The following is a 26,254-nucleotide window of genomic DNA, read 5'->3' on the forward strand; positions in this document are numbered from 1 at the left end:
CGAGGTTATTCTCACACAAGACAAATGCATACCACCGAATACAACGTTTAAATTGCAAATACCCGAACATAATAATATTTTTATCAGTTTTATTACGTGGGTCATGTATCTTATTGAGTATGGACGTACAACTACATGCAGCATTCTATTTCGACATCTTTTTTGGATCCTCTTTCTTTTTCATATCCTCCCGCTTCTTGAATTCGTCCTTTTTCCTATGGGTGTCTTTCCTTTTCTGCTCCTGTAGCAAAATTTTGATTTTCACCAGCAGCTCCTCTTTAACCACGTCCGGGATAAGCGTTCTTGCTGTCGGTGTAACTCTTTGTACCACGGAATCTACATTCTCGTTGCCATCTTCCATCACAGCCCTCCGGCAAAGGAGTTTCACCTCTTCATCCCATCCGCATTCCTTGAGACGCATTCGGACGAGGTGCATAAGCCTATTTTTCCAACCAAAGAAACAATCGGAGCAAAGATTAAGTTGCGTTCTTTGAGGACTTCGTCTGACCGCCTTCAGCTTAGCTCGATTACTCACTTCACCCTATCTCCGTGTAATATACTAAACTGGTCTACACTTTTGGTGTACATTTTGTTTTAATCGGAACAATTTGGCAAAATAAACTTTTAGTTTTGCCCAGAAGAAGCGAATTGTTTTGCAATGGAGTTTGTTATTTGTTTTGGTCTTATCAACAGCAAGACAGCATCATTGTCACCGCATACATTTAGGGGCAAACAGAAGTTTTGCTTCTGCTAGCAATCTTATTTAACAATTTATTTAACAAAAACCAAACGCATGAAAACAGATTGCTTTGATCGATTGATTCATTGAATTATTTTGGTTTTATTATAAAAGTAGAACAACCAAAATTGAAGTATTACGATGTTATTTTATTCGGTTTATTTGTAAACTTTTTTCACCGGACACAGGCCTGCCTATCATATGTTAGCTGTCAAATTGTCTTTTTCACTGTTTTGCTCGGAAAGCTACAAAACAAAGCGGAGAAAAAGTAATAAGGAAGTAGTAATAACGAGCGTCTGTTGAATTAAAAAACCATTTTTCTAGTGTAAAATCAGTGTTTGAAACAGTAGATTGATAAAAACTAAGCAGCGTTCACTATGACCGCAAGCATTAACGATTTGCCCAATGAAATACTCGAGTTTGTGTTCAACTTGCTTCCGCCCTACCAGGACTTGGAATTGTGTGCTGCAGTTTGCAAACGATGGAACCTGCTGGCGAAGAGTACGTAGAAAACAATCTTATTTGCTTTTAAGTTCATCGTTTCATGATTTGCATTATCCTTTGTAGATGTGAAGGCCCGGAAGAAATTCACCTTGCAGAAGGGTTTGATAGACTTCAACCTCTGCTGGAAAGAGATCTTGAACGAATCTACCCCCCAGATCGCGGCTCGTTTCGCACATGCCAGTTCGCTACATCGACATTCGATGTACGTATTTGGTGGTGCCTCATCGTACGACACTACCTTCAACGATCTGTGGAAGTTTGATCTTTCCCGGCGCGAATGGGTTCGACCGATATCGATGGGAACGTATCCCTCCCCGAAGGCAGGCGCCTCGCTGGTATGCCATAATGATCTGCTTATACTGTACGGCGGATGGAGGCACGCGTATACCCCGTTTCATATGTGCACACTGATCGACGAACTGCACATGTACAATATAGGGGAGAACCGTTGGACCATTGTCAACCCAACCTTCGGGCCACCACCAATGACGGGCCATTCGGCCACGGTACACCATAACAAGATGATTCTGTTCGGCGGCTATCAGAAGAATATGGAAAGTCTTAGCACATCGAACGATATTTGGGTGCTTGATTTGGACGATCTTACCTGGAAGGAACCAGCGGTGTCCGTGTTGAAGCCGCCACCACGCTACGGGCAGTTTCAGATGGCGATCGGGGAGGATCACATTTTGGTCCTGGGAGGAACCGGTGGTGTGAATCGTGTTTTCAACGATGCTTGGCTGTTAGACATGCAAAATGATACATGGGTTTGGAAGAGGGTGAACATCAAAAACAAAAGAGGTACCGTCACGCACAATTGGTGCTATCCGGCGTGCAACGTAGGGTCGAAGGTAATTGTGCTGGGTCCAACATCGCCCAACGATTTTCAAATCATTCGTCCAAGCCGTCCCGCTGGACTTCAGCCACCGGCTGGTCAAAATCGAAATCGTGCTGCCATGGGACCTGCTGTTCCACCTCCACCGCCACGAATGGAACCGAACATCCCACGTAATAGTCAAAACAAAAGCCCAAGCTTGCCTCCCCCCCCTCCGGCAGCAGCATCAGCTCCAACTCCTGCCCCAGCGCTCCCGGGACCGTCCAGTTCTAATAATAATAATGAAAATGTAACAAAATATTCGGCACCAAGCAACGCTCCCACTGATTCGGTCAAACCAGGACCGTCGGGCTTAAGGCCAACGAGTAGTCCAAATAGCGGGGGAATATCTGCGAGACCTCTGCCCACGATACGAAGTGCATTCGCTCGGCAATCATCAGAAGATGACCATTTACCGAAACGGTTCAATCAACAACCTCCGGAGCAACATCACATGAGTATGGCCGCCTTCAGCGTTCCTCCGACAAACCCTCCACCATCCGTCAGCTCTCGCGTACGGCCTGATCGAGTACGATTGTTGGAGGAAAAGTTGTCGGCTATCCGGCGCCGCAAAGAAGCCGAACAGCAACAACCACAGCAGCAGCAGCAGCAGCAACAGCAACCAAATGCTGTGCCGTCACCATCCGACGAGCGTCAAAAGGTAACAGGAACCCAGGATTCCAACCAAGGACAGAATGAGAATAAAACTCACGGTGCGTCCAACACCACGGAACGCGAACCCGTAACGCCCAAGCGCGTCAAACGCAATGGGCTAGCCATTTACGTGTGCGACGTATCTAATCTGTTACCAACCGGTGGAGAGGAACCGTCTATCGAATGGCACGAGCCGAAAAATAGTGGCCTAATTGAAGGAGCTCCGGATCACTACACATTTTCGACCATGGTGAGCGGCAACGGAGAACTGATTGTGTTTGGCGGTCTCAACAAGAACAACAAATCAGAGAACCTATGCGTGTCTAACTCCGTGCACCTTCTCACTGTTCCAACGACGGTTGTTTAAAATTTCACTTAAACATTTCGTGCAACAACGATCGGCAAAGTTGAGGTGACGCTATTTCGGATTGATGGATTTCCTATTGAAAGTTCTGCGACCGTTCATTGTGGTGCAACGTTTGTATTTCCCAGTTTTGACTGCAATGCCTAGCTTCTGTTTCAGGAATAATTATAGCACCGTAAATAAAAATTATGAAAAATACACCGTGAACGTTATACCCGCATTTACGAGTTATTTCTATAACCAAAACAACATTTAAAAAACTGTGAAACTGGTAATGATTTTAAATTGTCCGTCGTGTAAAATTTGCATTCATGGCAACACTGCTGCCATTACACCGCGATTGTTTGTTTGACACGAAATGCCCAAAATTGGTACAATTCGATCGTCGCGAAGTCTACTCGTATCTTAAATGAAATAAACATTGATAAGTTGAATCTACCAATTAGTTATTCCTCTGAATTCTTCCGTAGAAAAGATTTAGGTAAGCTACCAGTTAGTCTTTTTCTTCGATGGTTACTATTTACTCAACAAAGCAAGCTGTTGTTCTGTGTTCTTTGTAGGTGTATAGTGCAGTGTTTAGCTGGCGAGTATATTGAATTTATTACATGCCACACATCGGGTCTTGCAAGTCATTGGAAAGAACCAGCCCCCCCTTGTATGTGGGTAATTGATTCTGTCTTTAACGAACTTATATGAGCTCTTACAACGAGTGGACACGGACATCAAACGACGAGTCAAGGTAATAATCTACTAGCAAATCTGCTGAAGCTTCCATAGAATTCTTTGTTGACATCTAGTACATTGGAATCATTTGTTCATCTTCCGTTATCGCTTTTAAAAATGTTGGATTACTCTTTCCCAAGTCAAAATAGTGTTTAATTAGTGATCTGTTATTTGTATTTATTGGTTGGGCTGTAAAACTTTTTGTGGAAATGTAAGCATGCTATGTACGATCATGCCATAGGTGACTAAGCAATTGTTGTATTCAAACAAGACACATCAACTCTGTTGAATGATAAAATGATCCTCTATCTTTTATTCAATATTTTTCCAGGATCGATGAATCAGAGACAACTGTAATGGAGCGGTCTAAAGATAACAACAGGGCAATTGGCTCGCACAAAAATCATCGCACTATTGCCTCGAACGATGAACTTGAAGTGAAGCGCGCTTCGGCCAAAAAGCTGATAGAACGATATTTTTATCAGTTGATGGAGGGCTGTGGAAATGAGCAGTGCTCGAATAAGAACTGTGCCTCGAGTGGAAAGGTCAGCCGGATGACGGCGAACGCGGCTGCTGCGCGAGCGATACAGCTTTTTTCGCAGGAAGCACCTTTGTGCGATGAAAAAAAAACTCCAATATTGTCGAAGCCCAGCGAAAACCATGCGGCCAGTGGTAGTTCCTCTAGTAGTGCAGCTGTCCATCAGTCGATGGAATGCAAACCTACCCCATCACCGTCAAGTCCGTGTTTGGATCGATCCGGTACGTACTTGGAAGAGAACAAACAAAATATGAATACGAAACGCGTGGAGGTGGCTGATAATAGGTAGGTTGCACAGTCATCAAAGTGTATGGAAATCGTGCAATTACATATTGAATTATTTTATAGCTCCCTCGCTGATGTAACGCCTATGGAGGAAGGAGACCAGGGGGAAACGTCCAATGTCCATAGTGACAGTAGAAAAAGGTTAGCCTACGATCAACCAGTGGAGAGCAGCAGCAGTAGTAGAAATTTAAGAAAAATGGCAACTAACCAGCTCCACGATAGCACCATGGATGCCAATGCCGATAGCCTTAGTAGAAACGTTGATTCGGCACTATCGACGACGATAACATCAGCGCAAGGGGCCCAGCATCTAAGCGAGGAAAATCTGAATGAACTTATCGATTGGTGCAAGCGCCACAGGTCCGATTCGCTGCTCATCCGCACGGTGGGTGCCGTGTTCTCCGCTCACCAGTTACTCTCGAAGAGTTTTCAGCTCAGTTCGGCCACGTCAAGCATCGATAGGATGTTGGCAAGGGCACCTCCGGGGGATTTGCGCAACATGAAGAAGGAAGATATTCGATCGCTCGAAGGTGATCTCGATAAGGACGAGGACAGTAAAGCACCACCGGATAGCGCGCAGGACGTCCTGGGTATGTCCTACACTTCCGTCGATGTGGCTGCACTCAGACGTTCGCTGAAAATGGTCCACGCAGCTCGCCCGGACATCGTTGGGCCGATAAACAATGCACTGCAATTGCTCGGCGAGTCCCTGTCGCGTGATTTACGAGTATCGCTGAAAGACACGCAGGAGCAGATTGAACCGATCATATCGGTGTTTGTGATTGCGTTCGAAACGATGTTGATTGCTTCGGCAGATTTTCTGGAGGATACGTACCCGCGGATTTGCGCTGCCGTTACTTATCTACCCATGTGGGCACAGGGCCGTCTTGCTAGCATTTGGGCGCAACACTGTCCAGACAGTATTTACCCAATGTTGCAACAGATTCAGCAGCTGATCACCATCACCACGCTCTCACTCAACCCCTATCAACAAGGACCGGCACAGGGAAATGAGGTTGTATGCAATGCAACAAAGGTTATGAAGGTGAGTCATACGATTTTCCATAACTGGTGCAAAAATTCGGTTAATTCATTTTCGATTTAATTCGTTCACAGTTAATTTACTTTGCAAATATTCTCGCGGGGGATCTGGAACCGAAGCAATATCGAGAGACGGATCTGCGGGATACATCACTGCCGTCCTTCCTTTCGCTCGTACCTGAGGACGAAGAGATGGTAGGTGAGGAAGATCGGCGTACGAGCCACAAGAGGCTAGAGGATCCGCTCGCGCAGCTGCTTGATGTAAATCCGCTCGACTGCCGCAAACCACTGGTGCCATACGAAGAATTTTACAACGAGCTGTTATGTGATAGCATCGAGATGGACCACGACTATTTGATCTACCGGAGCATCACAACGGCCGAAAGCGGCGGAACACCACTGCTGGGAGGTGACGTTTCGAAGCACTTTTGCTTCATGCAGCACGCCTTTATCCTCACGACCACCACGAAAACGCTCGCTCTGTACTACGATTCGCGCATCCGGATGATGTCCGAGCGGCGAATCAGTGCCATGAGGCAGTACCTGCTCGATGATCCCGTGAATCCCTTCTTGAACCTGCGCATCCGACGCGATCATATAATCGATGATGCGCTGGTCGAGCTGGAAATCATTGCCATGTCCAACCCGAAGGATCTCAAGAAGCAGCTCGTGGTGGAGTTCACCGGAGAGCAGGGCATCGACGAGGGTGGTGTATCGAAGGAGTTCTTTCAGCTCATTATCGAGGAGATTTTCAATCCGGACTACGGTATGTTCGTGACAAACGAGGACACCAACATGATGTGGTTCAATTCGATATCGTTCGAAAACGAGGCTCAATTTACACTGATCGGCATCGTGCTGGGTTTGGCAATCTATAACAATATCATACTGGCGGTTAACTTCCCAATGGTCGTTTATCGCAAGCTGATGGGGATGAGAGGATCATTCCCGGATCTGAAGGATCTCAATCCGGTTAGTTCCCAATATAATTTCCTTATTTCATTTGCAACACATTGTAACCGATTTTACTTCTACAAATTCTTTCAGGTTCTCTACAACAGTTTAAAGTCGTTGCTGGAATACACGGAAAACGACATGGAGGATGTGTTTATGCAAACGTTCAAAATTGGCTACCAGGACGTGTTTGGAAGCACGCTCGAGCACGAGCTGAAGCCGGATGGGGACAAGATCTACGTTACGCAGGAAAACAAGCAGGAGTTTGTAGAGCTGTACAGTGACTTTTTGCTCAACCAGAGCGTCGAGAAGCAGTTCAAAGCGTTCCGTCGTGGGTTCCAGATGGTAACGGACGAAAGTCCACTCCATCTGCTGTTCCGCCCGGAGGAGGTGGAGCTGATCGTGTGCGGAAGCAAGGAGTTCGACTTCGATCAGCTCGAAAAGTCGACGGAGTACGAGGGAGGCTTTACGGTCGAATCGCAAACAATCAAAGATTTCTGGACGATCGTGCACGGTTTGTCGATGGAAACCAAACGAAAACTACTGCAGTTCACCACGGGTAAGAAGACAAATCAAGTATTAAAATTTTCTAATGAAACTAATTGTCCCTTTGTCTCTTGGGTTCTTCTCTAGGCTCCGATCGTGTTCCTGTTGGGGGTCTCAGCAGGCTAAAATTGGTCATTGCCAGGAACGGTCCCGACTGCGACCGATTACCGACTAGTCACACTTGTTTCAACGTCCTGCTATTACCTGAGTACGACTCGAAGGAGAAACTAGAGGAACGCTTACTTAAAGCAATCACCTACTCAAAGGGCTTCGGAATGCTGTAATGTGCGTCTAGCTAGGCTGGAGGTTCACACACACTCAGACTCTCTCAGACAGCGATGTTTTTTAAGATTGCTGAATCCTTTGCGAACTAACCATGACCACATTATCCATTACGATTGTACTCAACCTCAACAAGCGGAAGTGAACAATTTTATTTTATAGGCGTTTTTAAAACAATCTCCTGATTGGATTTTGTACAGAGTAAATTTTTGTTTCATGCAATGTTTCAATAGCTTTAGTTCAGTTTCGTACAGCACACATTTTTGTTACAAACCAGTGATTTAAAAACCCGTTAACATTTCATAATGATAGATTTTGTTTTGATTGTAATAAATAAAAGCAGCTACTGTAACTTATGTATGATATTCTGGAAAATTAATAAAGTGAGTTCTTTAAATTTGACTGTGCGACTTAAAAGTAAATATCCTTACAACTCAGGAACTACCATAAAAACGCTACGATACGTTCGACCGCAAAAAGACGTTCACTTTGCTAAATTATACGCTCCAAAGTGTTGTTGAAACTTTTCTGTTAGCTTTTCACCTAGAAGAATAGTATTTCCTCGGCGTGGAGAGAGGTGGAGAGTCGAGTTACGAAAGTTTTGTCTTTGCGTGCCAACTTTGTTGTTGCCACGCCGCTTGTTGGCTGCCAAGTGGCAAGCATAATTTATGCACCTCGTACGGTGGCGGACTTTTTCCTTCTTTTTTTATTCGTGGGGTGTGATTCAATGGCCAACAATCAGCCACCTCTGGGAGTGTTAGCCACAAAACCGCACCAGTTGTGTGTAGATTTGTTTTATCCTTTCTGCTTTGGATAGACACTCAACCGAGGACACCGTCGTCGAATCTCCAGAGTGTGCTTTTTTGTTATATTTTACGATGCATTGTTTTTTACTCCAAGTAGCCAACTAATGCCATACAAATAGTTTGCAGGGATAGTTTTGTACACTATGCACCATGCGACGTGGAAATAAAAATACTACCTTGTTTACTCGGAGAGTTCCTTTGACTTGTCCTCGGAGGGAAATAACTACCCCCCTCTGAAGTCGTCACCGAAACTAGGCCACATACCGCTAAGTACAAGTGCACAAGTAACAAGTGAACTCCCGAAGCTCTAGGGGCCCACGTGCATTTCACTCCTCGGTAGAGCGTGCTGCTTCGGTATTTCCCTCAAATCTCGGGGAACTTGCGGAAACGAAGAATTCGCCCGGTGGCACTCCTCGCAACACATATTTACGATGCTTGCGTGTCAGCGCAAACCAGTCGCCGGGAAAAGGGGGACGGGGCGCACCCGAGAAGGTAGGCAAACGGAGGGTTTGCCAATGCAATGGGTAGAATTCGGTTTGGCCCGAATCGTCAGTATTCGCCGGATCGTCGTACTAGCGAGACGTGCCCGTGGAGTTAGTGACACAAAGCGTGCAAAGCTCACGGACGCGGGTATGGCATCCAATCACCTGTTCTACGTGAGCCGGGCGGATATATTCTCCGTCTATCCGGAGATCCTGCGCGAAATACTGGTGCTGGAGGAGTTGTTCCGGGCGAAACCAATCATCGCGTTTGGTCACACGATCGCGGCGACCGATCGCGTACGGTTGCAGCTACCGAGCGAGTTCGAATGGCAGCTGAAGCAGTACTTCCGGTTGCTCGAGCAGCAGAAGAAAATCAACGCAGCGGCAGAAAAAGGAATGTAAGTAAAACTGATCCAAAAAGTCGTTTTAAATTCAAAATGGAAGAATCCTTTAGTAGAGTGTAAAAGGACTTAAAGATTTTCAGTAGTCATCATGGCCACACTTTCTGCTTTTAACCTTCTCACTTATTTATTGAAATCGTCTGCTACACGCAATGCAAGAGGCCAATTTCCTTGAAGAAAGTAGTAGTTATCATAATGTCAAGTACATAAGCTCAACGGTGAGAACTCCCGCTTCGTCGTTCTCTCGCTCGTCTACTCTAGGATGTTTTGCGGTTCGTCAAATAAATAATCATCGCTTTGCATGTTCCAAGGGGATGATTGATTCTTCAAAAACCGTTACATTCAGGAAGTACCAGAAAAGAGAGAAAGAGAGTGCGAGCACCCGAGTGCTAGTAGCAAGTGGCGCAATCTTTGCGACAACCGCAAGGACTTTCCATTCATGCCAAACAGTCGCATTGCAGTACAGGGAGGGTACTCCTTGATGGGACTGGGAGTTCGCGGAAGTGCTGGAACTAAGTAGTATCCAGGTCAGCAAGGGTTCGTCCCAGCTTTTGAACTGTCACTATTCGGCACACCTTTGCCACGCACGCACGATATAATAATTGCCTTTCACAAAGTATAAGTACTTCATTATTCACGGCTCCAGGTTATCCCTGGTTCGCCTGGTGCGGCCTGTATTTATGTGTGTCATGTTCCTTTTCCCCCCCCACTTTGGGTTCTCTCCCTTTAGTCAATTGAAAAGCTCCCTGGAGAAGGTCGACCATACCTACTGGGAGGTGAAGGCCAGGTCCTTCGATGAGGTCGTTTCACCGATGGCCGCCTCACCCGCTTCCGGCGATGGATCTACACCGTTGCGGCGACGGCGGCGTCAGTGCTTTCTGGATAATCCGATTGACTTCTGCGACATCGCCGCCTACAACCAGTGGCGCCTGGAGGACATCGTTCGCGCCGGGAGGTTACTTCACAAGCCACCACTTCCGGTCCAGTTCGATGATGAGTATGAGATGCGGAAAGTATACTCCATGATTTATGATGTCTACCGGTGTAGGTATTTTGAGATCAGACCTTCGATTGCTTCTGGCTGCTTTCTGGCTTTCTTGCACCATACTGCATGCAATCCTATCTCCGATGGAAGTCCTTTTGATCGATAGGCCACCCCCTGGGTAGGTAGCAACAAGTTCTCCGAGTTTCTAGATTGCTCGATAACGACGCGTGAAATCAAACGAGTGTAGCAATGTGTTGTTACCAGAAACCCCACCGAGCCGATTCATTACACCCTTTGGGTTATACGGTGTGGCCACAGCGAGCGTCGACGGTAGAAGTCGTAAAGAAGTTGATAAACACCCAACAGAAATAACCAGCTTTCGTCAACAATTCTTTACATTGGCACCTCGTGGCAGTGGCTATAAAGATGTCACGCAAAACGGTCCGTGCGGCCATTTTCCGCTTGTGCCCCGGCATTGCGTTCCTGCTTTGCATGTTTGTGTTTGCTGTAGACGAAGGGAATGGGTGAATGTTTCTTCAAAGAAGACGGACCAGTGAATCCTTGAACGAAAACATCTCGTGTCTGGAAGTAATTTCGTTATCATATTTTCGCCGCTTCGCTTTTCATTGCACCATGAACCACCATTTTCCTGTCCTCGCAGGAAATCGACTGTTTGAAATTGTCATCCTGACCTATACGAACCCGTTGCATTACGCGCTTCGAGGAAAATCAATCGAACTGACGACTGATTGGAGAAGTTTATTGGAAAGCAATAAAATAAAAACCCTGGAGTATGATTTATGGCCCCCTGCTAAACTGAAGCTAGTAAAATGTCCCCCCGTATGCCTTCTGCTGCTTCAAGCAAAGCGTCTTAGACGGAGGGTGTTGTGTGCTATAGCATTCTCATTGGGCTTTCTTTGCAGTTAAAATGGTGCTTCAACAGGCATTGAAAAACGTTGGCTTCTACGAAAGCTACCCGGCGGTAAGTGGTTGATAGTAGAGGATTGGGTTTCTCAAGGTTAACGCTATAAGGAAGACTCTTTTACTCTCTAACAGCTTATCCACGAAACGACTCGCGTTTGGTTACTGCTTTACGACATGTACCTGCGGAAGTTTGTCAAACGCGAACCGGAAACTGTCCCCCAGAAGGATCAACTATTCCACGAGGCCAATCTACTCGGTCAGTGAGAGTGGTGGTGAGGGGTAAGAAACTCTGGCAATTAATAGCTGTCTCTTTGTCGTTGCTTGTAGAAATCGAAAGGTGCCTGGAGTTGAACAGTATTAAAATTGCCGCCGCTTTGACACGCATCCGGATACAGAACAGTGCGTACAATATGCAGTGTCTGTTGCCGTTGCATCTGCAGGACGACAAGGTTGCCATCGTAGTGTCCAACCCCATCATTGCCGGCTGGATTAACACGTTCCGCATTAGGACGAAGCAGGAAGCTAACGAGGTGTTGAAGGAGCTCGGATTTGAGTTGATCGAGCAGCCCACGACGGGAAACTTCCAGAGCCTACTGAATCGGATCAATCAGCGCGAAAAGTCCGGCTACATTCCGCTTGCCATCAACCGGTACAAATGGGACCGATTGTGTCCGCAGGTGATGTTCATCTACCCGGAAGATCGGACGAGCTTCGTCCAGTCGCGTATCTTTCGAGACCACAAGTTCATCATACAGGATCGTTCGTTCACGATCGGACCGACGATCTTCTCGAATCTGCTGGATTACTTCGAGGTGCAGGGTGATGTGGTACAGACGCACATTGCCTCACCCCGGTCGACGGCGTATCTGGCGTCGCTGTTGGCGAACTGTAACCGCGTGCGGAACTTTGTTGCCTTTGGTTGTGGTGCGAAGCTGGCGGAGTACCGAGAGTATATGCTTTCCCTCGGTGTGACCAACTTGAAGCTGTTCGCCGAGCCTTTCTCCGAGGTTGCCCACGGTTCTCCGGTGCTCGATAAAGTAGTGGGCATTCTGGCGAACCCGCCCAGCTCGTATAGTGCGGTTAGTGATCCGATTGATCTGATTTGCAGCCGAGGAGGTGATCTTTCCATGCTGGAGATGCTCTCCGAATCGGAAATGACGGACGACAGTCGACGTCGGGTGGCGAAGCTACTAGAGGAGCAGCGGGAAACGCTAAAACTGGCCATGTCCCGACCGCAGGTGCAGTTCATTCTCTACCAGACACACTCGGTCGTAGACACGGAAAATGATACCATGGTGCAGCGTGCGGTCGAGTACACCAATCAGAAAGCGTTCGAAGTGCACTACAAGGCCATGAAGGAACGCGAATTGGCCGCACTGGCGGAAGCGGCAGGCAACACTCTGGTTAACCGGTTGCTCGGGAGGTCCGATACTACCGGAGGGCGACCAGTCATCAAAGGCGTAACCGATGGGTCTGAAGGCGACCGTGAGGGACCCGATGGTGAGAGCATGAGCACACGCAAAAATTCCGAAGAGGAAGTCAACGTCCCTCCGACGGATCAGTTCGAGGTGGTCGAGTTGCCGGACTTTTGCCCTCAAAAGGACGGTTGCCTAGACTTTCGGGAAAGTGGCGTCTTTCTGGCGCTTATAAAGCGCAAAGAGGTGATCCGCCTGGATTCCAAGTATCTCATCAAGATTGCCGAATTGCGCGGCATCTTCGGAGACGCCAACAACGAGCCGCGCTTCAACGTGAAGGTCTCGAAACGGTCCGATCGCAAATCGGAGGAACAGGATGCACTCGACTTACAGAATCGTAAAAAGCGGCTTAAACGTCGTGGAAGTAATATGGATTCGCTTATCAGCCGTTTGAACACGCCGACACAGGCATCGCTTAAGCGGGGCCACCATCATCGTATCTCGTCCGTAGAGCATAAGTTTATGTTCTTTGATGCGTACCGGGAGTGGTGTCCAAAGTACGCCAATCGGAGCGAAAACAATCTAAGCGTCCTCTCGGACGATCGGTCATCGACGGGTTCGGTTGTACGGGCTCGTATATGGTGGAAAATGACCATCCACTACGTCCGCCGAAAGATACGGCTGGCCAGGATGGATGTCCAAAAGGGAACGATCGATCTTCCCCCGTTGATACTGCGCCGTTATACCACCGGCTGCAGGCACGGTGAGGATGGCACGAAACGATTCCGTTGCAGTCACTACAATCGTATACCGTATCCGTTGCCAGTACGCATTCTGGAGTTTCGACAGTATAACTCGGAAAATAGGTAATGATAGAGCTGTAGAACTAATGTAAAAGAAAATTAAACTTCCACACTATGTTACAGCTTGTTACAGCACGCGGAACCTTTGGAAAAAGAAACATCTTTGAAACCGCCGAGGCTTAGCCGACAAAATGCTTTGATCTCCTCTGGCCAACATGTTCGGCTGCGTTCTTCACAGTCTTGTTAAAAATAGGCAACTTCTTTTTACAAATGTAAATCTTTTTATAAACGCTGAGAATAAAATAAGATATCAACATAGCCGTTGATTTGAATTGAAAATCATGCCATGAAAACGCCTCTGGCAACACTGTCGGAATTTGAAAGGGTACAGCATTTTCCGTTGAAAACTACAAAGCACACGGAAAAACACTGTAATTGTTTATGTATGATTCCGTTGGAGCGAAAGAGAGAAAAGTAATGTTTACAACGATGACCTGCATTACCCCCTCGCTGAGGGATTAGTCAACAGGAATCTTCGTCGTAGCACAGAGATATATTTTCGTAGATATCCGATAGCGGAAGAGGATAAGCGTTTGAAGTTAGTGTTTACTTACGCAACGACCAAAGGTCTTTCCGAGCCCACTGCTCGCTCAACGTGTAATTGCTGCTCCTCTTCTCTTTCTCGTGTTCAATCGTCGGTCAACCGTCACAATCAGCTGTGTGTAGTGTTGTGTTGTTTTCTCCAGAGTCCAAAGTGTCAAAAGCGAGTCATGATTGTACAGAACGCAACGAAAGGTGCTGGTAGTATTATTCAACGGTACGGCCGATTAGCAATCAACACGCTACGACTAACGAAGTTCGCGCTTCGGGAGAATCTTGCTTCCTTCAAACAGTTCCGCGGACTTCGAAGACCACCACAAGCTCCTGGCAACAGACAAAAGGTATTCTTTCGAACGACTCTGTGAAGGTGCAGCAGATTGTGCATATAAACCAGGAGGAATACGTGTTGCTGGTGATCTTATTGAGTGAACAATCATCTTAATTGCATCGTGTGCCTTGTCTTTAATCAACCAATAGCGCCCACGGCAATCAACGGCAGCTCTTCTTACTGTTCGGCCACTCCTGTTCGTGACATCGTGGTCCCTGTTTTCGTCCAAATCGAATAAGAAGGAAGACCCAGCGGTGAACAAAATGGCGGAAGAGGCTGTTAAATCACTTAGCGAGACAATCCAGCATGCGGACCAATTGTTCGATGAGAACAACTTTCAGGAGGCGTACGACTTGCTGCAGAAATATCCTGTAAGTTGTACAAACATACAAGGGCAACTTGTTTTCATTATCTTAGTTACTCATGTATTTTTCATTTTTTTTAGGAACAAGAAACTTACGACATTAAATGGCGTCTCGCCCGTGTAACCTACTCGTTGTCGAAGCCGACCCCAAGCCCACGCAAGGAAGAACTTGTCCGTGAAGCGTTCCGTTACTCGGAGGAGGCGCTGAAACTGAACGATTCCGATTTCGCTTCGCACAAGTGGTACTCCATCCTTCTGGACGCCAAGAGCGGCCTGGACGGCATCAAGGAGCGCGTGACGCAGCTAGAAACGGTCAAGAAGCACATGCTGCGAGCGGTCGAGCTTAATCCGAACGATGCGACCAGCTGGTACATTCTCGGGCAGTTCTACTACGGACTGGCCGATCTGCCCTGGTACCAGCGTAAGATTGTGTCGACCATCTTCGCGACCCCACCGACTGGCACCTACGAAGAAGCACTAGAATGCTTCGAAAAGGCCGAATCGACCAAGCCGAACTTTTACTCCATGAACCATCTGATGATGGCCAAAACGTATCAAGCGTTGAAGCAGACGGATAAGGCGAAGGAATTCATGACACTGGCGGCAAACGTGGCCGTACTGAACGAAGACGATAAGCAATGCAAGGAGGAGGCGACCAAGTTGTTAAAGAAACTGTAACTGATAAGATTTTCAGCGAGAGTAAAGTGTGTGAGTGTGTGTATTTTTTCGAGGGTGCAATTTAATGGAAGGAAAATAATAAAAATCAATTAATCATTCCAAAGACCTTGTGTTCGTTGATTTTAAATCCGATATATGTATAAACGAAAGATTTTACTATTTTCTAAGTGAAATGTTATTATTTTAAAAAAATACTCACATTTTTCATGAATACACACTTGATCTTAATAACTTTAAACTGCCAACAGGAAGAGATTTTACGGAAACGATTGTGTACTTTCTTATGCCTGTAGTAGAATGCACCTAAACGTTGAGCGTCACGCAAACAAAGCAAAGGTGCATCGGCTACCCGCGGGGTGTACAAATACGAAGTTCCGCGATTGATTCCGCGTTTTCTGATAAACGGTCGGAGGTCCATATTCGTCGCTTATATTGCGCCCTCCATTGCACCCCCTCCCGGGCGTATAAATGAACTTGTCACCCCACATGTGGGTTGGCTCAATGTGTTCGTGGGTAACACCGCGATTGGCGCGCGACCATTGCACAAAGGTAAAGGTGGCACATTTTTTTCTGTTTTGTGGACCGACTAACTGTGACTAGTGGGACTCCATCGTCAGTACTTTCCAGTTAACCGTTCTGAACTGACTTGCTCCAAACGACGCAGTGTTTACGGTAGGTGGCGTGCTAGAAGACCCTGCGTGTTCGTGACACCTTTGTTGACCCCAAAAATCGATAAACGTTGGCCGTGAAAATGTCCGCCGAGGAATTGAAACTATTGGATGAGATGTTCGAGAACTGTGAATATCAGGACTCACTGGATATGATACAAAAATTATCGGTAATTGATGCGATCCACGTGGTTTTTTCTTAGAATTGTTTGGCATTTCCGGTATATTTGTTTTGTGTCTGTGTTTTAGGACCAAGAAAGCTGCGAAGTGAAATGGCGGCTAGCCAGAACCGTGTTCTTCCTATCGAAGCAATCATCCGTCAGCGACGAGAAGGAGGCTCTCGTGCGGCAAGCGTTCGAGCACGCCGGGGTAGCCCTCGAAAAAGATGGTGACAATTTTGGCGCCAACAAGTGGTACGGTGCGATTCTGTCCGAGAAAAGCTCGCTCGATGGCGTCACGGAGCGCATCAAGCAGCTGGAGAATGTGCAGAAACACTTCCAACGGGCGGTCAGTTTGAACGGCGATAGCGACCCGGGCATTTGGCATATGCTCGGCCAGTTCAACTATAAGCTCTCCGAGGTGAACTGGATCACGCGCAAGCTGATCAATTCCGTTGCACCGAATCCGCCGACCGCATCGTACGCCGAGGCGCTCGAGTGTTTTGCAAAGGCCGAAAGCATCAAGCCCAACTTCTACGCGCTGAACCTGCTGTATTTGGGCAAGTCGCACCTGGCGTTGAAGCAATCGGCCGAGGCGAAACCGTGGCTCGAGCGTGCCGCCGCCGTCGAGGTGCGCTGCGAGGACGATCGCATTTGCCGTGAAGAGGCCACCGAACTGCTGAAGAAACTCTAGAAGGCACGCCAGACCGTCTTTGGAGCGTGCTTTCCGTCCGCTAGCCATCGTCGAGTGGTGACGTACCTTGATATCGATACTTTTTTTTTTGATTTCCCAATCAAGTCATTAAGTTACCACAAACCTCCGGTAGAAGGGGGTTTTACCGCAAGTCAAAAGTTTAGGCCCAATTAAGCGTTTGTTTAGGAAACTTTTGCAATGGTGAATTAGCGAAAACATAGGTTAAGGAAAATTAGTTTAAACCTGGGTTGCGGGGTTGCGTGTCACTTGAGAAAATGAGGTAGGACGGCTTAAACCGTTTATCAACGCACCTTATCATGTGAGTTAACGTTTCAATTCGGATCATGTATTATCGGGTTCAGTCCCCCATGGTTGTGGTGGTGGTAGCATTAACAAGAGGTTCAAATAACGGGATAGGAAGTATAAATGCAACTGGTCGCGAGTGCAACGTTAAACACCAGTTTGAGGCGACAAATGGTTAACCTTCAGATCTACAACCGCCTACCTGGGTAAGTTTTGCCCTTTTATTTTGCAATTACTTCGAATTGAACAGTTATATCGACTCGAAATTCCTGGAATGCCTCAAGCAACATGTTTTCTATCATTCTGCCGAAAACCGACTTTTTATTTTTATTCTAAGTATTTTTTTACACCATTTTTCCATTTATACCCCTTAAATCTACAACCGCCTACCCGGGTAAGTCATACGTTTTGTACGAGAGTTTTTATTTTTCTGTATCAAGACAAACCACCAGTAGGTGAAAGGAGGTGCCCCTCGGGTTTTTCTTTTTATATTTATATTGAAAACAATAATAATTTATCTAAGACACACTATGAAAGACTGTTTTACTCCTCGAACTCCTCGAGCAATAAGTAATGAGATAAACTCGAAGACGATCTACAAATATGCAAATTATGCTACATTTTGGACCACACAGTGGCATCGAAAGCATTCTAGGTGAACTTTCATCATTTGTTACACAAAATAATAATTTATTAATTGCAAGAAAATCATGATGCAACGGGTTGAATTAAATACAAAAGAAACTGTTATTATTTGAAATAAAACGATCGAATTTATGTATATGAGCTAAGTTTTAAAATGTTAAGGCTTAAATATCAGATGTAACAATGTATAATCAAGAATTTCCTCCAGATATGCCACTGAATTTACTGAGGAACATGAACATTTCCAAAACGTAAAATTTAATAGAAAAATATTTCTAAATCTTTAAAATTTCACTTTATAAGCAAAAATGTTTAAAGGCACCTAGAAGTTACTTCACCAGAAACTTAAGAAGTATAAACAAACACAATTACTTATTGAAAATGTATGGTTTACAGAGTTAGCGATTGTAGATCTATGGGGAAAAATATATTTAAATGAAAAAATACTTACTCATTGAATTTTTAATATTATTATTTTAATGGGATGCGTTAGAAAACATTCTTAAGTATCATCACTGAAAATTTCAACTCACTACGGCATCTAGAACAAAACATATTAGCTTTGAAGCACAGCAAAATGCAAACTCCCATACAAGACGTATGGCCTACCCGGGTAGGCGGTCGTATGTTAACGTAGGTATTTTTGGTCGTAGACCTGAAGGTTAAACGGTACCTTGGCAAAACCTGCCTTTTGAAGGTGAAAAGGCTATACGGTAGAACGGGAGGTTTTATCTGTTATCGATCTACGGTAAGATAAGGGAAGGAAGAAATAAACATTTGTGCATACGAAAATTCCCTTTGGGTGCAGTTAGTCGCATGATTCACTTTAGTTTTTGTTATGAATATAGGAAACGAAAAACCGGTACCAATAGCGCGACGATTGGTATCTATGAAACTCGCTTCGTCATGTCATGGGGCATTGTATGTGCACATTTGGTAGAGCGAGTAGCAGCAACATCGCCACACAATTTCAACAGATAAGAGTGTGACGATGACGGCGTGTGGCGGAAGAACGATCGCGTGCGATGAGGAAGCGGCATGGAAGGGAGATCGATTGTCTGGGGGGGAGAAGGGACGATGTGGTGCTTCCTACTCCAAGCGGATGACGTGTGAAGCTGCGGTGCCAGATGGTGAAACAAGTTCTGCGCCCGGCAGTAGCCGATGAGGAAGCGTTCGGTGCAGTAGTTTTGGCAAAGCCGGTTGTTGCCATCATGGAGGACGTTCTCAAACAATCTGATCAGCTGTTCGATGCGTACAAATTTCGCGAATCGTACGATCTACTGCTGAAGCAAACGGTAAGAGAAAACTGGTCCGTTGGTGACTAGGTCAACTGGATTTATTTGTTTTTTGTCTCGGCAGGATCGAAGCTACGAAATTTTGTGGCGGTTGTGTCGTGTGATATATTCATTATCGAGGGAGTTCGTCGACGATGCAAGCAAATCGAAACAGCTAGAAGCCCTTATTTTCGAAGGATTCGATTACTCCAAAAAGGCATTCGAGCTGGCACCGGAGCGTTCGGCCGCACACAAATACTACGCAATATTTCTGGCAGAAAAGTCCGGCATAGATGGTTTAAAGGAGCGTGTCCTGCAGCTCAGCACGATTCTGAAGCACCTCAAGAAAGCCACAGAGTTGGATGCACAGGATCCTTTTGCATGGTTTGTACTGGGGCGGTTCTACCACAAGCTGGCCAGTTTGCCTTGGTTCCAGAAAAAGATGATTCACACCTTCACAATTGACGTGCCGGAAGCAACGTTCGAGGATGCGCTGCAGTGTTTCGAGAAGGCTGAAAATGTGGCCCCAAACTTTTTTCCTCTGAACCATCTAATGCTGGGCGAGACGTACATTGCGTTGAAGAATGGCACCAAAGCACGACACTTTCTTGAACTAGCAGCCAACCAGACAGCACCACAGTAAGTATGAGTGGTTCCAGTCGTTGAAAATCTCGTGTAAATATTTATCTCCGTTTTTAGCACTGCCGACGATCGAGAGGCACAGAAAACGGCAAAGGCATTGCTTAAGAAGCTGTAGATGAGGGATGTGGCATGTGCGGTAAAATCTCAATCACGCTCCTTATCGCACCACGGGGCACAGGCATTACCCGAAAACGGATCTGTTACTGAAGGCTCTTTCGTGCGGGACGCACGTGGCGTTAAAAACTCACTGCCCGTTCAAGTACTTGGAAGATAAGACAATAAAAATAAAAGGTGAACTCACACGAAAGTATGATAGCATAATCGCTAATGGGAATGCCATTTGTCCTGTGATTTATGCAATCCATAGGTCTTTGTGAAAAGTTAAGGAAGGGTGGGTGGGTTGGAAAGAAGCGTTGGGGATTAACGTTTTATAAAGTGGAATGAAGAATGAAACGGATCATTCATCTATATAGATACTATATCTAAAACACATACTCAATTTAGACTATCATTCAAAGTATATCACCGCTTATGAATTCAAACAAAAAACAAATGCGATATGATGGTTTCTACATGGAAACATGAACTAGTAAATGATGTATTCTTGGAATATTTTCGGACATTGAAGTAAATGGATTTAAAATTGAAACAGCATATATACTCCTGAACATGTCTGCACAGAATCTTAAATATAGAATATCGTGTATGGTTCAAACGGTTTTAAAAATCGCGGTATACATTTTTGAATCCAGTATGGTTCCTTGCAATGGAACTAGTTATTGAAACTGTTCTACGAACCAAGGTTATTATATACTCTGGACGTGTATACTAACCTTGGTACGATCCAAATCTCGATTCCGCAGGTAGTATTCAAATCCATTCTGAGACCCGGATCTCCGAATCCGAATCCCAATCCGACATATTTTGACTGCACATTTAATTTGCCGTTTTTTCCCATCATTTGTTAAACTCTTTGAATGATTTACTCAAGAAAATAACCATAGGGATAATCTTGTTTTTTCACACTAACGTGGAGCGAACATGTTTGATGTTATAAGACATTTTTCCCAAAAAGCGCGTCGCCGTAACTATAATGGCTGATGTAATTTATTCGATTGCAGCAATACGTATTTGAGACATTAATTCCCCAAAGTCGCTAAACCATGAGAGCTGCTTTATTCACAGGTTCAGGTTTGAGCTATCCATCACCAGCTGGATCGTTGATTGCAATTAAATTAAGGTTGTTTCACCTTTTCGCCCGAAGGGCGAATCCGTTGTCACACAGGTTTTTTCTCAAATACAAGAAATGATGGTAAAATTTCATCTTAAACAAAGTTGCGCGTCTTGAAGAGACCTTTCATTGAAGGGGTCATATTAGGAAATCGGTGAACGAACTAAAAAGTTATGCGAGAATTTGCAATTTTGGGCACTTGTGGCGAGCGAAAACATGTTGTTGCAAGAACCTTGGTCACCAACATGGTTCAACACATCGCACACAAAGTTCGCGTCAGTTTTCAGTACGTTTTTGACCGTTGAGTGAGAAGGTTGTCTGGAAAGCTAGTGCCCGTATCGCGTCTGATTCGTGGAAAAGCGTGGAAAGTTGAACGATAGAAAAGCATTATCCGTGGTCATCGTTTGCATCGGCACCCCGATATCACGCGTATCCGCGAGTCATAACCGCATATCGGCACCGTGAGACGACGTTCAGTAGTTGTTCGAGAAGGAAGAGTATAAAGTACGTACCCGTGTTGAAAAGAAGCGCGAAAAGTGTTCCTTTGTGTACCAAGTGGCGCTTACAATTAAACGCGAGGAAAAGCGCACTTGTTTATTGCGTTGCTTGAGATTGCGCGTCTGCGATTTACACTGCATCCTTGCAATGTGTACAGTTGTCACAAGGGAAAACGGCGTTGATAAATTTCTTTTGGTTGAAGGTTATGTTAGAATGTTTTTTTTTCAGAACCTTTTTAAGGTATTGACCCTATAACTTGTCGGAATTATTGGCGTTTATTCGAAAAATGCATCAAAAAAGATTGGAGTATTAATTTTTGTTATTTTATTTAAATATTTTAAAACGCACACTCTTCCTGTGTACAGTTAAAATTGATTTTTCTACTTTTTACTTGTTACATCCAGATCAAACGTGAAATCTCCCATTTGAACACAGTTTGCAAATCGTCCGGTTCGACGTGTGTGCTTATTAAAAGTTTTGGTGCTCAGTTAGTCATCGTCGCCGTTACATAAAGAGCCTCAAAAGTGTGCGGGTGTGATACAGCGAGGCAGGAAAGATAAATAAACGAATCGAAACAAGCAACAACCAAAAAAAAAAAAAAACATTGAATCTCCCAGGAAACTCGTGGCGCAAATTGTGCAGCGGTGAATGTCCGAACCGAACCGTTCGGCATTGCTTTGAAACGCAGGAAAAACCGACCACGTGAGGTTGGTGAAAATCTCGAAAAAGCTCATCATCCTCCGGCGGAGTCCGTAAGCAGCAGCAGCCGGCAGTTCCCTCGGCAGGCCGCAAACGCAAATTGAGGTAATGTACCGACCACCATTACACCCAGCCTCAGGCCTCCGCGGCCGGGACGGTGTGGTAGAAAATAATAATAGTTGTTAAAATTGCTGGAATACTTCTGCTGGCCCCGACCAAAAGCAAAGAGAAGGAATTATGGATGCGTCGGTGTATGCCCCGAAAAACAGACATTAGCGTCCATCGAGTCGGCGGAATCCGGACGTAGCGAGAAAGTTTGGAAAAACTTTACCCCCGGCTCGGTGTGGAAAAAAGAAAGAAGAAAATGGTCCATGCCCTCTCCCCTCTCCCCCGAGCCCCGAGCGACCAATTCGGGCGAATTATCTGTCGATGGAGATCCGCTTCAATCCTCCGCCGGGGTCGACGTGCGGAGATGGCGGAAGTTTTCCGAGAAGACGCGTGCGGGGGATGCTAATTGCAGCAGGAGGCACAGCCTGTCGGGTGTACAGTTAATCTCGCCCCGTTTCCTTCCCAACATGGCCCCGGAACATGGAACAAGCGTTCTCCGACAGTCGAAGCGTTAAAGTCTTTCTACGGTTGCATGGAAAGGTTTTAAGAAAGGATGCGCAATGTACAACTTGCGAATCTCTGGAGTATAATCTAAGTCAAGAGCGCTAGTGTTTGCATTTTGTTCGGAAAAGTATACACACACAAACACGACGACGAAGGGACGGAATGGAACGATTTCGATGGCACGGGAAGTACAACGTTTGTGCATCATGCGTAAGCTTGTATACCCTTCAGTCGTCCCCTTCTTCTTCGGCCAGAGTTCTACGCCAACAGTTGTGCATATGTATTGGTTGCGTGTGACGGGAAAAAGCGGTCCTTTTTGGTCCTGCTTTTCCCCTTCAGCAGCAGCACATATCCGTCCCTCTGCTAGGGGGTTGATTGAGTTTGGAAAAACAAGAAATGGAGCGAGCATGTGTAGTGGTGATAGATCGCCGTTAGAACGAGGGGGTTTTCAGGTTTCAAAACTTTGTCCTTTGGCTGTGTTGGGAGTTTGGTCCTTGCTAGGCATGATGCTGTTGCTGCACGCATATTTCCCTTAAATGTGTGTCTTGTTTGCAGGAAGCATATATGGTTTATGGCTACTGGAAGGAATGTTTGGCTGCATGGCTGTTTACATGCAAGAGGATGCGATTGAAGGTAATGAAACATTTTGTTTAAAGAAAGATTAACTCATTACTCAAATACCTGTCTTTTTTCCTCTGTTCAGTGGAACGAACGATCGATGTTTTATTTGCGCAACTTATGGCCTATCGAACGTTGGTCCCGTTCCCGTTAGGTGTACGCCTGTTTTTAATTCAGCAATCAAGCCCGCCAGAAGACGACCTGTACTGTGATGATCAACGGAAAAAAAACCGTTCGTGATTGCCGATAACAAGGAGGATGGTTGCGTGGAGTAGGGCAAAGGTTTTCGGAGTCCAAAATTGCACACAAAAACCAGCTCCCCAAAGGCAGAACATGTTTCGATATACCGGCACCTGCCGGTAGGCGGCCGCATTTCTAGCATGGGGATGAGTAATAAGTGCGCGGAGAACCTTCTTCCTTTTGGGCGGACCACGGGGTAATCGGAGGAGAAGAAGGTGCTACACACACTTGGCTGGTAAGCTGGCTAGACCGACCGACCGAGGAGGTTTCTTGGTCATTATCGGCCGTTTCATAATAAAACTCGATTCTCCCCTCCTCCCCGGGGCAAAGAAGTGAAGAAAAACCCAACCCGCTCGGCTTTCGGCAAAAGTTAAGCAAAAGCCCAACAGGCACCACCGAGGCCCAACCGCACTGATACCGATGCCTTTTTCCACCTCGGGGCACGCCAAGAAAACGCGAACGGTACCACGCGCGCGCATACGTACGCCTCTCGTGCGCCGATCGTATATGATTCATGCGCGCAGATGTACGATCTTCTAACGGGGTTTGGAGAAAAAAAAGGTGGAAAATTACGGTCGGCAAAAAAAAGGAAACGAAAAAACACACACACCACGCAGGCGAAGCGGGAGAAATAGGAGCAACGAAAATAGAAAAGGAAAATAAAGCAAAGAAAAAGCCTCGAGAGCCCCGGCGGGCGCCATTGGGCAGGAAATAGCAGCGTGCAACACTCTCCTCCGGGGTGTTGATGATTATCAAATTATTCCAAACCGTTTTTGGCCGCTGCCAAATGGGCTCCACCCTCCGAGGGTGTGGGGTGGTGTGAGACTGGTCAAGAAGGGAGACAATTTCGCTCCCCCCAAAATCAAGGGAGAGGATATCAATGCGGTTGCAGCTGGCTTATGGTCTGTTTTGCAGGTACCGATTAGTCGTACTTTTATCATTCGAAACGCTGCTTCTTCTTCTTCCCGCTTACCTGTGCTGTTTGCTTTAGACCACTCTCACACACCGGTGCTTTATGGGCTTTCCGTTTTTTTTTTACCGGATCGCTTTTCCGGGCTGCTGCTGCCGAACGGTCGTAAAGCCGAACGCACTGATTACGCGAACTGATCGAGGCTTTGGATGATCGGTGAAAGATAATCCGCTCCATGCCCTCCATTTGCTCAATCCTCCGGTCCAGGTGTGTCCAGCGTTGGCGCGAATGATAAGGAAGTGGCGGCCGAACCGTCGTTGCTGACTGGGAAAGCCCCGTGATAGCGGGGAAAGTGCCAAATGTAGGCCATTCGCGAGCAACAGTTGAGAAAAAGTCTTTCCACAACCGTTTGTTTTTCCCGTGTCTTTGATGAGAAAAAATGACACCATTTGAACTGGTGGATAACTGTTCGCGTAAATGATGGTGATGCTGTTGATGATAAAATTCTACAAGTAATTGAAGAATAATGAAATAAGAAAATATGGATTTTTTGTAGTTACATTCTAAGTTTTATAAAACACAATTAAGCAACAACAAACCTTGCAAATGAAGCAATAAATTTGATAGAAATAAAAACAACTATTCTCTAAAAAGAATTATGATTTTGAATTAAAAATAAGAATTATGATTTTGAAACGAAAGAAGGAGATCTTGAAAAGAACAATAAAATTCTCCTTTTTCGTTTCAAAATTCAACATTTTCACACAATTTTTCTTCTTCGTTTTTCATAATTATTATTTTTAATTTTTCCAGATTATTAAATGTTTTGTTTCGTAATAGTTTTCCAATTTGGAATTCAACTTACTCAAACTTTTTTTTCTTCAAAAAGAACACTATGACGTAATGTAGAAATCCTGTTTATTAATTATTTTCTTTCCCCGTTATGTGCTAAATAATGTCAAAACTTTGCTAACACGTTGTCGTGACTTCACCAATAACAGAATTTGACTTTGTTTAAATAAGTATTAATACGTTATGCAACATAATTGGAAGAAAATCTGTTCGCTTAAGACTTGACATGAGAGTTCGATAAGATCAGATAACGATCAGCTACGAGCAGAGTTTTTCCGCGCGGAACCCATTTCACACGTTGACCATTTGAGAAACGTCCTCTCGGCCCTCCCCCCTCCCACCCCACACGTTTTCCAACGGCGTTGTCGCGTTTGGCACACTTCGTAATGTGCGCCACACTCGGTGCACAGTTAAAACGCGTGTTGTGAAACACACAGACGCACACACACACACACACACACACACACATCGCCTACGCATCACGCCGGGTTTGCCCCCGGAACGGCAACAAAAGGCAGCCATCCGAGGCGCGCATCACACATACATTAATGCACGATGGCATCTCCCTTTCGGAAGCAGCGCATAACGCACAAAAACCCGAGGGCGCGAGCCTAGCGGAAGATACGCCTCAACGTGCACCGCTTTGGATGGAGAAAGGGGGGGACGGAGAGCAGCGAGCCTTATGCGCAAACCGTGGTGCGCTCGATTGCGCGAACCACGCGCTTGTTGCGCGCCTCCCTCGTCCTAACTCCCCGCGTTGGCGCTGTTCCGGGTCAATCAGTCAACGTCCGGTGAGGTTCCGTCGTCCGCGCCGGGGATCTCCGCATTACGGAAGTGCCACTGAACCATCACACCGAATCGAGGGTGGAAAAGGTGTGTGTGTGTGTGTGTGCACTTCTTCGGTCGCAATTTGGTTTGAA

General features: G+C 45.8%; 8 protein-coding genes across 8 annotated transcripts in view; 7 read left to right on the forward strand and 1 right to left on the reverse strand.

Annotated features, from left to right (window-relative positions):
* Positions 1 to 68: 68 nt before the first annotated feature.
* LOC131258726 (enhancer of yellow 2 transcription factor) lies at positions 69 to 681 on the reverse strand. Its single transcript, XM_058260102.1, has 2 exons — positions 536 to 681; positions 69 to 440 (listed from the first exon to the last, which is right to left on the reverse strand). Exons 1-2 carry the CDS (start codon positions 586 to 588, stop codon positions 146 to 148), a joined length of 348 nt encoding a protein of 115 aa, XP_058116085.1. The 5' UTR covers positions 589 to 681; the 3' UTR covers positions 69 to 145.
* A 435-nt stretch (positions 682 to 1,116) lies between these two features.
* LOC131269823 (F-box only protein 42) lies at positions 1,117 to 3,138 on the forward strand. Its single transcript, XM_058272353.1, has 2 exons — positions 1,117 to 1,240; positions 1,307 to 3,138. Exons 1-2 carry the CDS (start codon positions 1,117 to 1,119, stop codon positions 3,136 to 3,138), a joined length of 1,956 nt encoding a protein of 651 aa, XP_058128336.1.
* LOC131272395 (ubiquitin-protein ligase E3A) lies at positions 3,135 to 7,906 on the forward strand. Its single transcript, XM_058274113.1, has 7 exons — positions 3,135 to 3,616; positions 3,696 to 3,874; positions 4,190 to 4,681; positions 4,745 to 5,726; positions 5,798 to 6,694; positions 6,770 to 7,235; positions 7,310 to 7,906. Exons 2-7 carry the CDS (start codon positions 3,828 to 3,830, stop codon positions 7,504 to 7,506), a joined length of 3,081 nt encoding a protein of 1,026 aa, XP_058130096.1. The 5' UTR covers positions 3,135 to 3,616; positions 3,696 to 3,827; the 3' UTR covers positions 7,507 to 7,906.
* A 1,036-nt stretch (positions 7,907 to 8,942) lies between these two features.
* On the forward strand, positions 8,943 to 13,567 carry LOC131269830 (uncharacterized). Its single transcript, XM_058272360.1, has 6 exons — positions 8,943 to 9,190; positions 9,924 to 10,237; positions 11,102 to 11,160; positions 11,235 to 11,358; positions 11,430 to 13,383; positions 13,444 to 13,567. Exons 1-6 carry the CDS (start codon positions 8,943 to 8,945, stop codon positions 13,565 to 13,567), a joined length of 2,823 nt encoding a protein of 940 aa, XP_058128343.1.
* A 309-nt stretch (positions 13,568 to 13,876) lies between these two features.
* On the forward strand, positions 13,877 to 15,387 carry LOC131258485 (regulator of microtubule dynamics protein 1-like). The gene is made up of 3 exons (XM_058259811.1): positions 13,877 to 14,261; positions 14,398 to 14,619; positions 14,694 to 15,387. Exons 1-3 carry the CDS (start codon positions 14,091 to 14,093, stop codon positions 15,288 to 15,290), a joined length of 990 nt encoding a protein of 329 aa, XP_058115794.1. The 5' UTR covers positions 13,877 to 14,090; the 3' UTR covers positions 15,291 to 15,387.
* Positions 15,388 to 16,041: 654 nt separating this feature from the next.
* On the forward strand, positions 16,042 to 16,810 carry LOC131259118 (regulator of microtubule dynamics protein 1-like). Its single transcript, XM_058260544.1, has 2 exons — positions 16,042 to 16,128; positions 16,208 to 16,810. Exons 1-2 carry the CDS (start codon positions 16,042 to 16,044, stop codon positions 16,808 to 16,810), a joined length of 690 nt encoding a protein of 229 aa, XP_058116527.1.
* Positions 16,811 to 18,925: 2,115 nt separating this feature from the next.
* Positions 18,926 to 20,088, forward strand: LOC131258773 (regulator of microtubule dynamics protein 1-like). The gene is made up of 3 exons (XM_058260152.1): positions 18,926 to 19,053; positions 19,118 to 19,671; positions 19,732 to 20,088. Exons 1-3 carry the CDS (start codon positions 18,970 to 18,972, stop codon positions 19,787 to 19,789), a joined length of 696 nt encoding a protein of 231 aa, XP_058116135.1. The 5' UTR covers positions 18,926 to 18,969; the 3' UTR covers positions 19,790 to 20,088.
* Positions 20,089 to 21,219: 1,131 nt separating this feature from the next.
* LOC131272423 (RNA-binding protein 24-like) overlaps positions 21,220 to 26,254 on the forward strand; it is a 41,082-nt gene continuing 36,047 nt past the window's right edge. The window contains exons 1-2 of the mRNA XM_058274147.1: positions 21,220 to 21,409; positions 21,808 to 22,207. The gene's annotated coding sequence lies outside the window, so the exon portion shown is untranslated. The remainder of the gene's footprint in view (positions 21,410 to 21,807; positions 22,208 to 26,254) is intronic.

Source organism: Anopheles coustani, chromosome 3, assembly GCF_943734705.1.
Source record: "Anopheles coustani chromosome 3, idAnoCousDA_361_x.2, whole genome shotgun sequence".
Classification (NCBI taxonomy): domain Eukaryota; kingdom Metazoa; phylum Arthropoda; class Insecta; order Diptera; family Culicidae; genus Anopheles; species Anopheles coustani.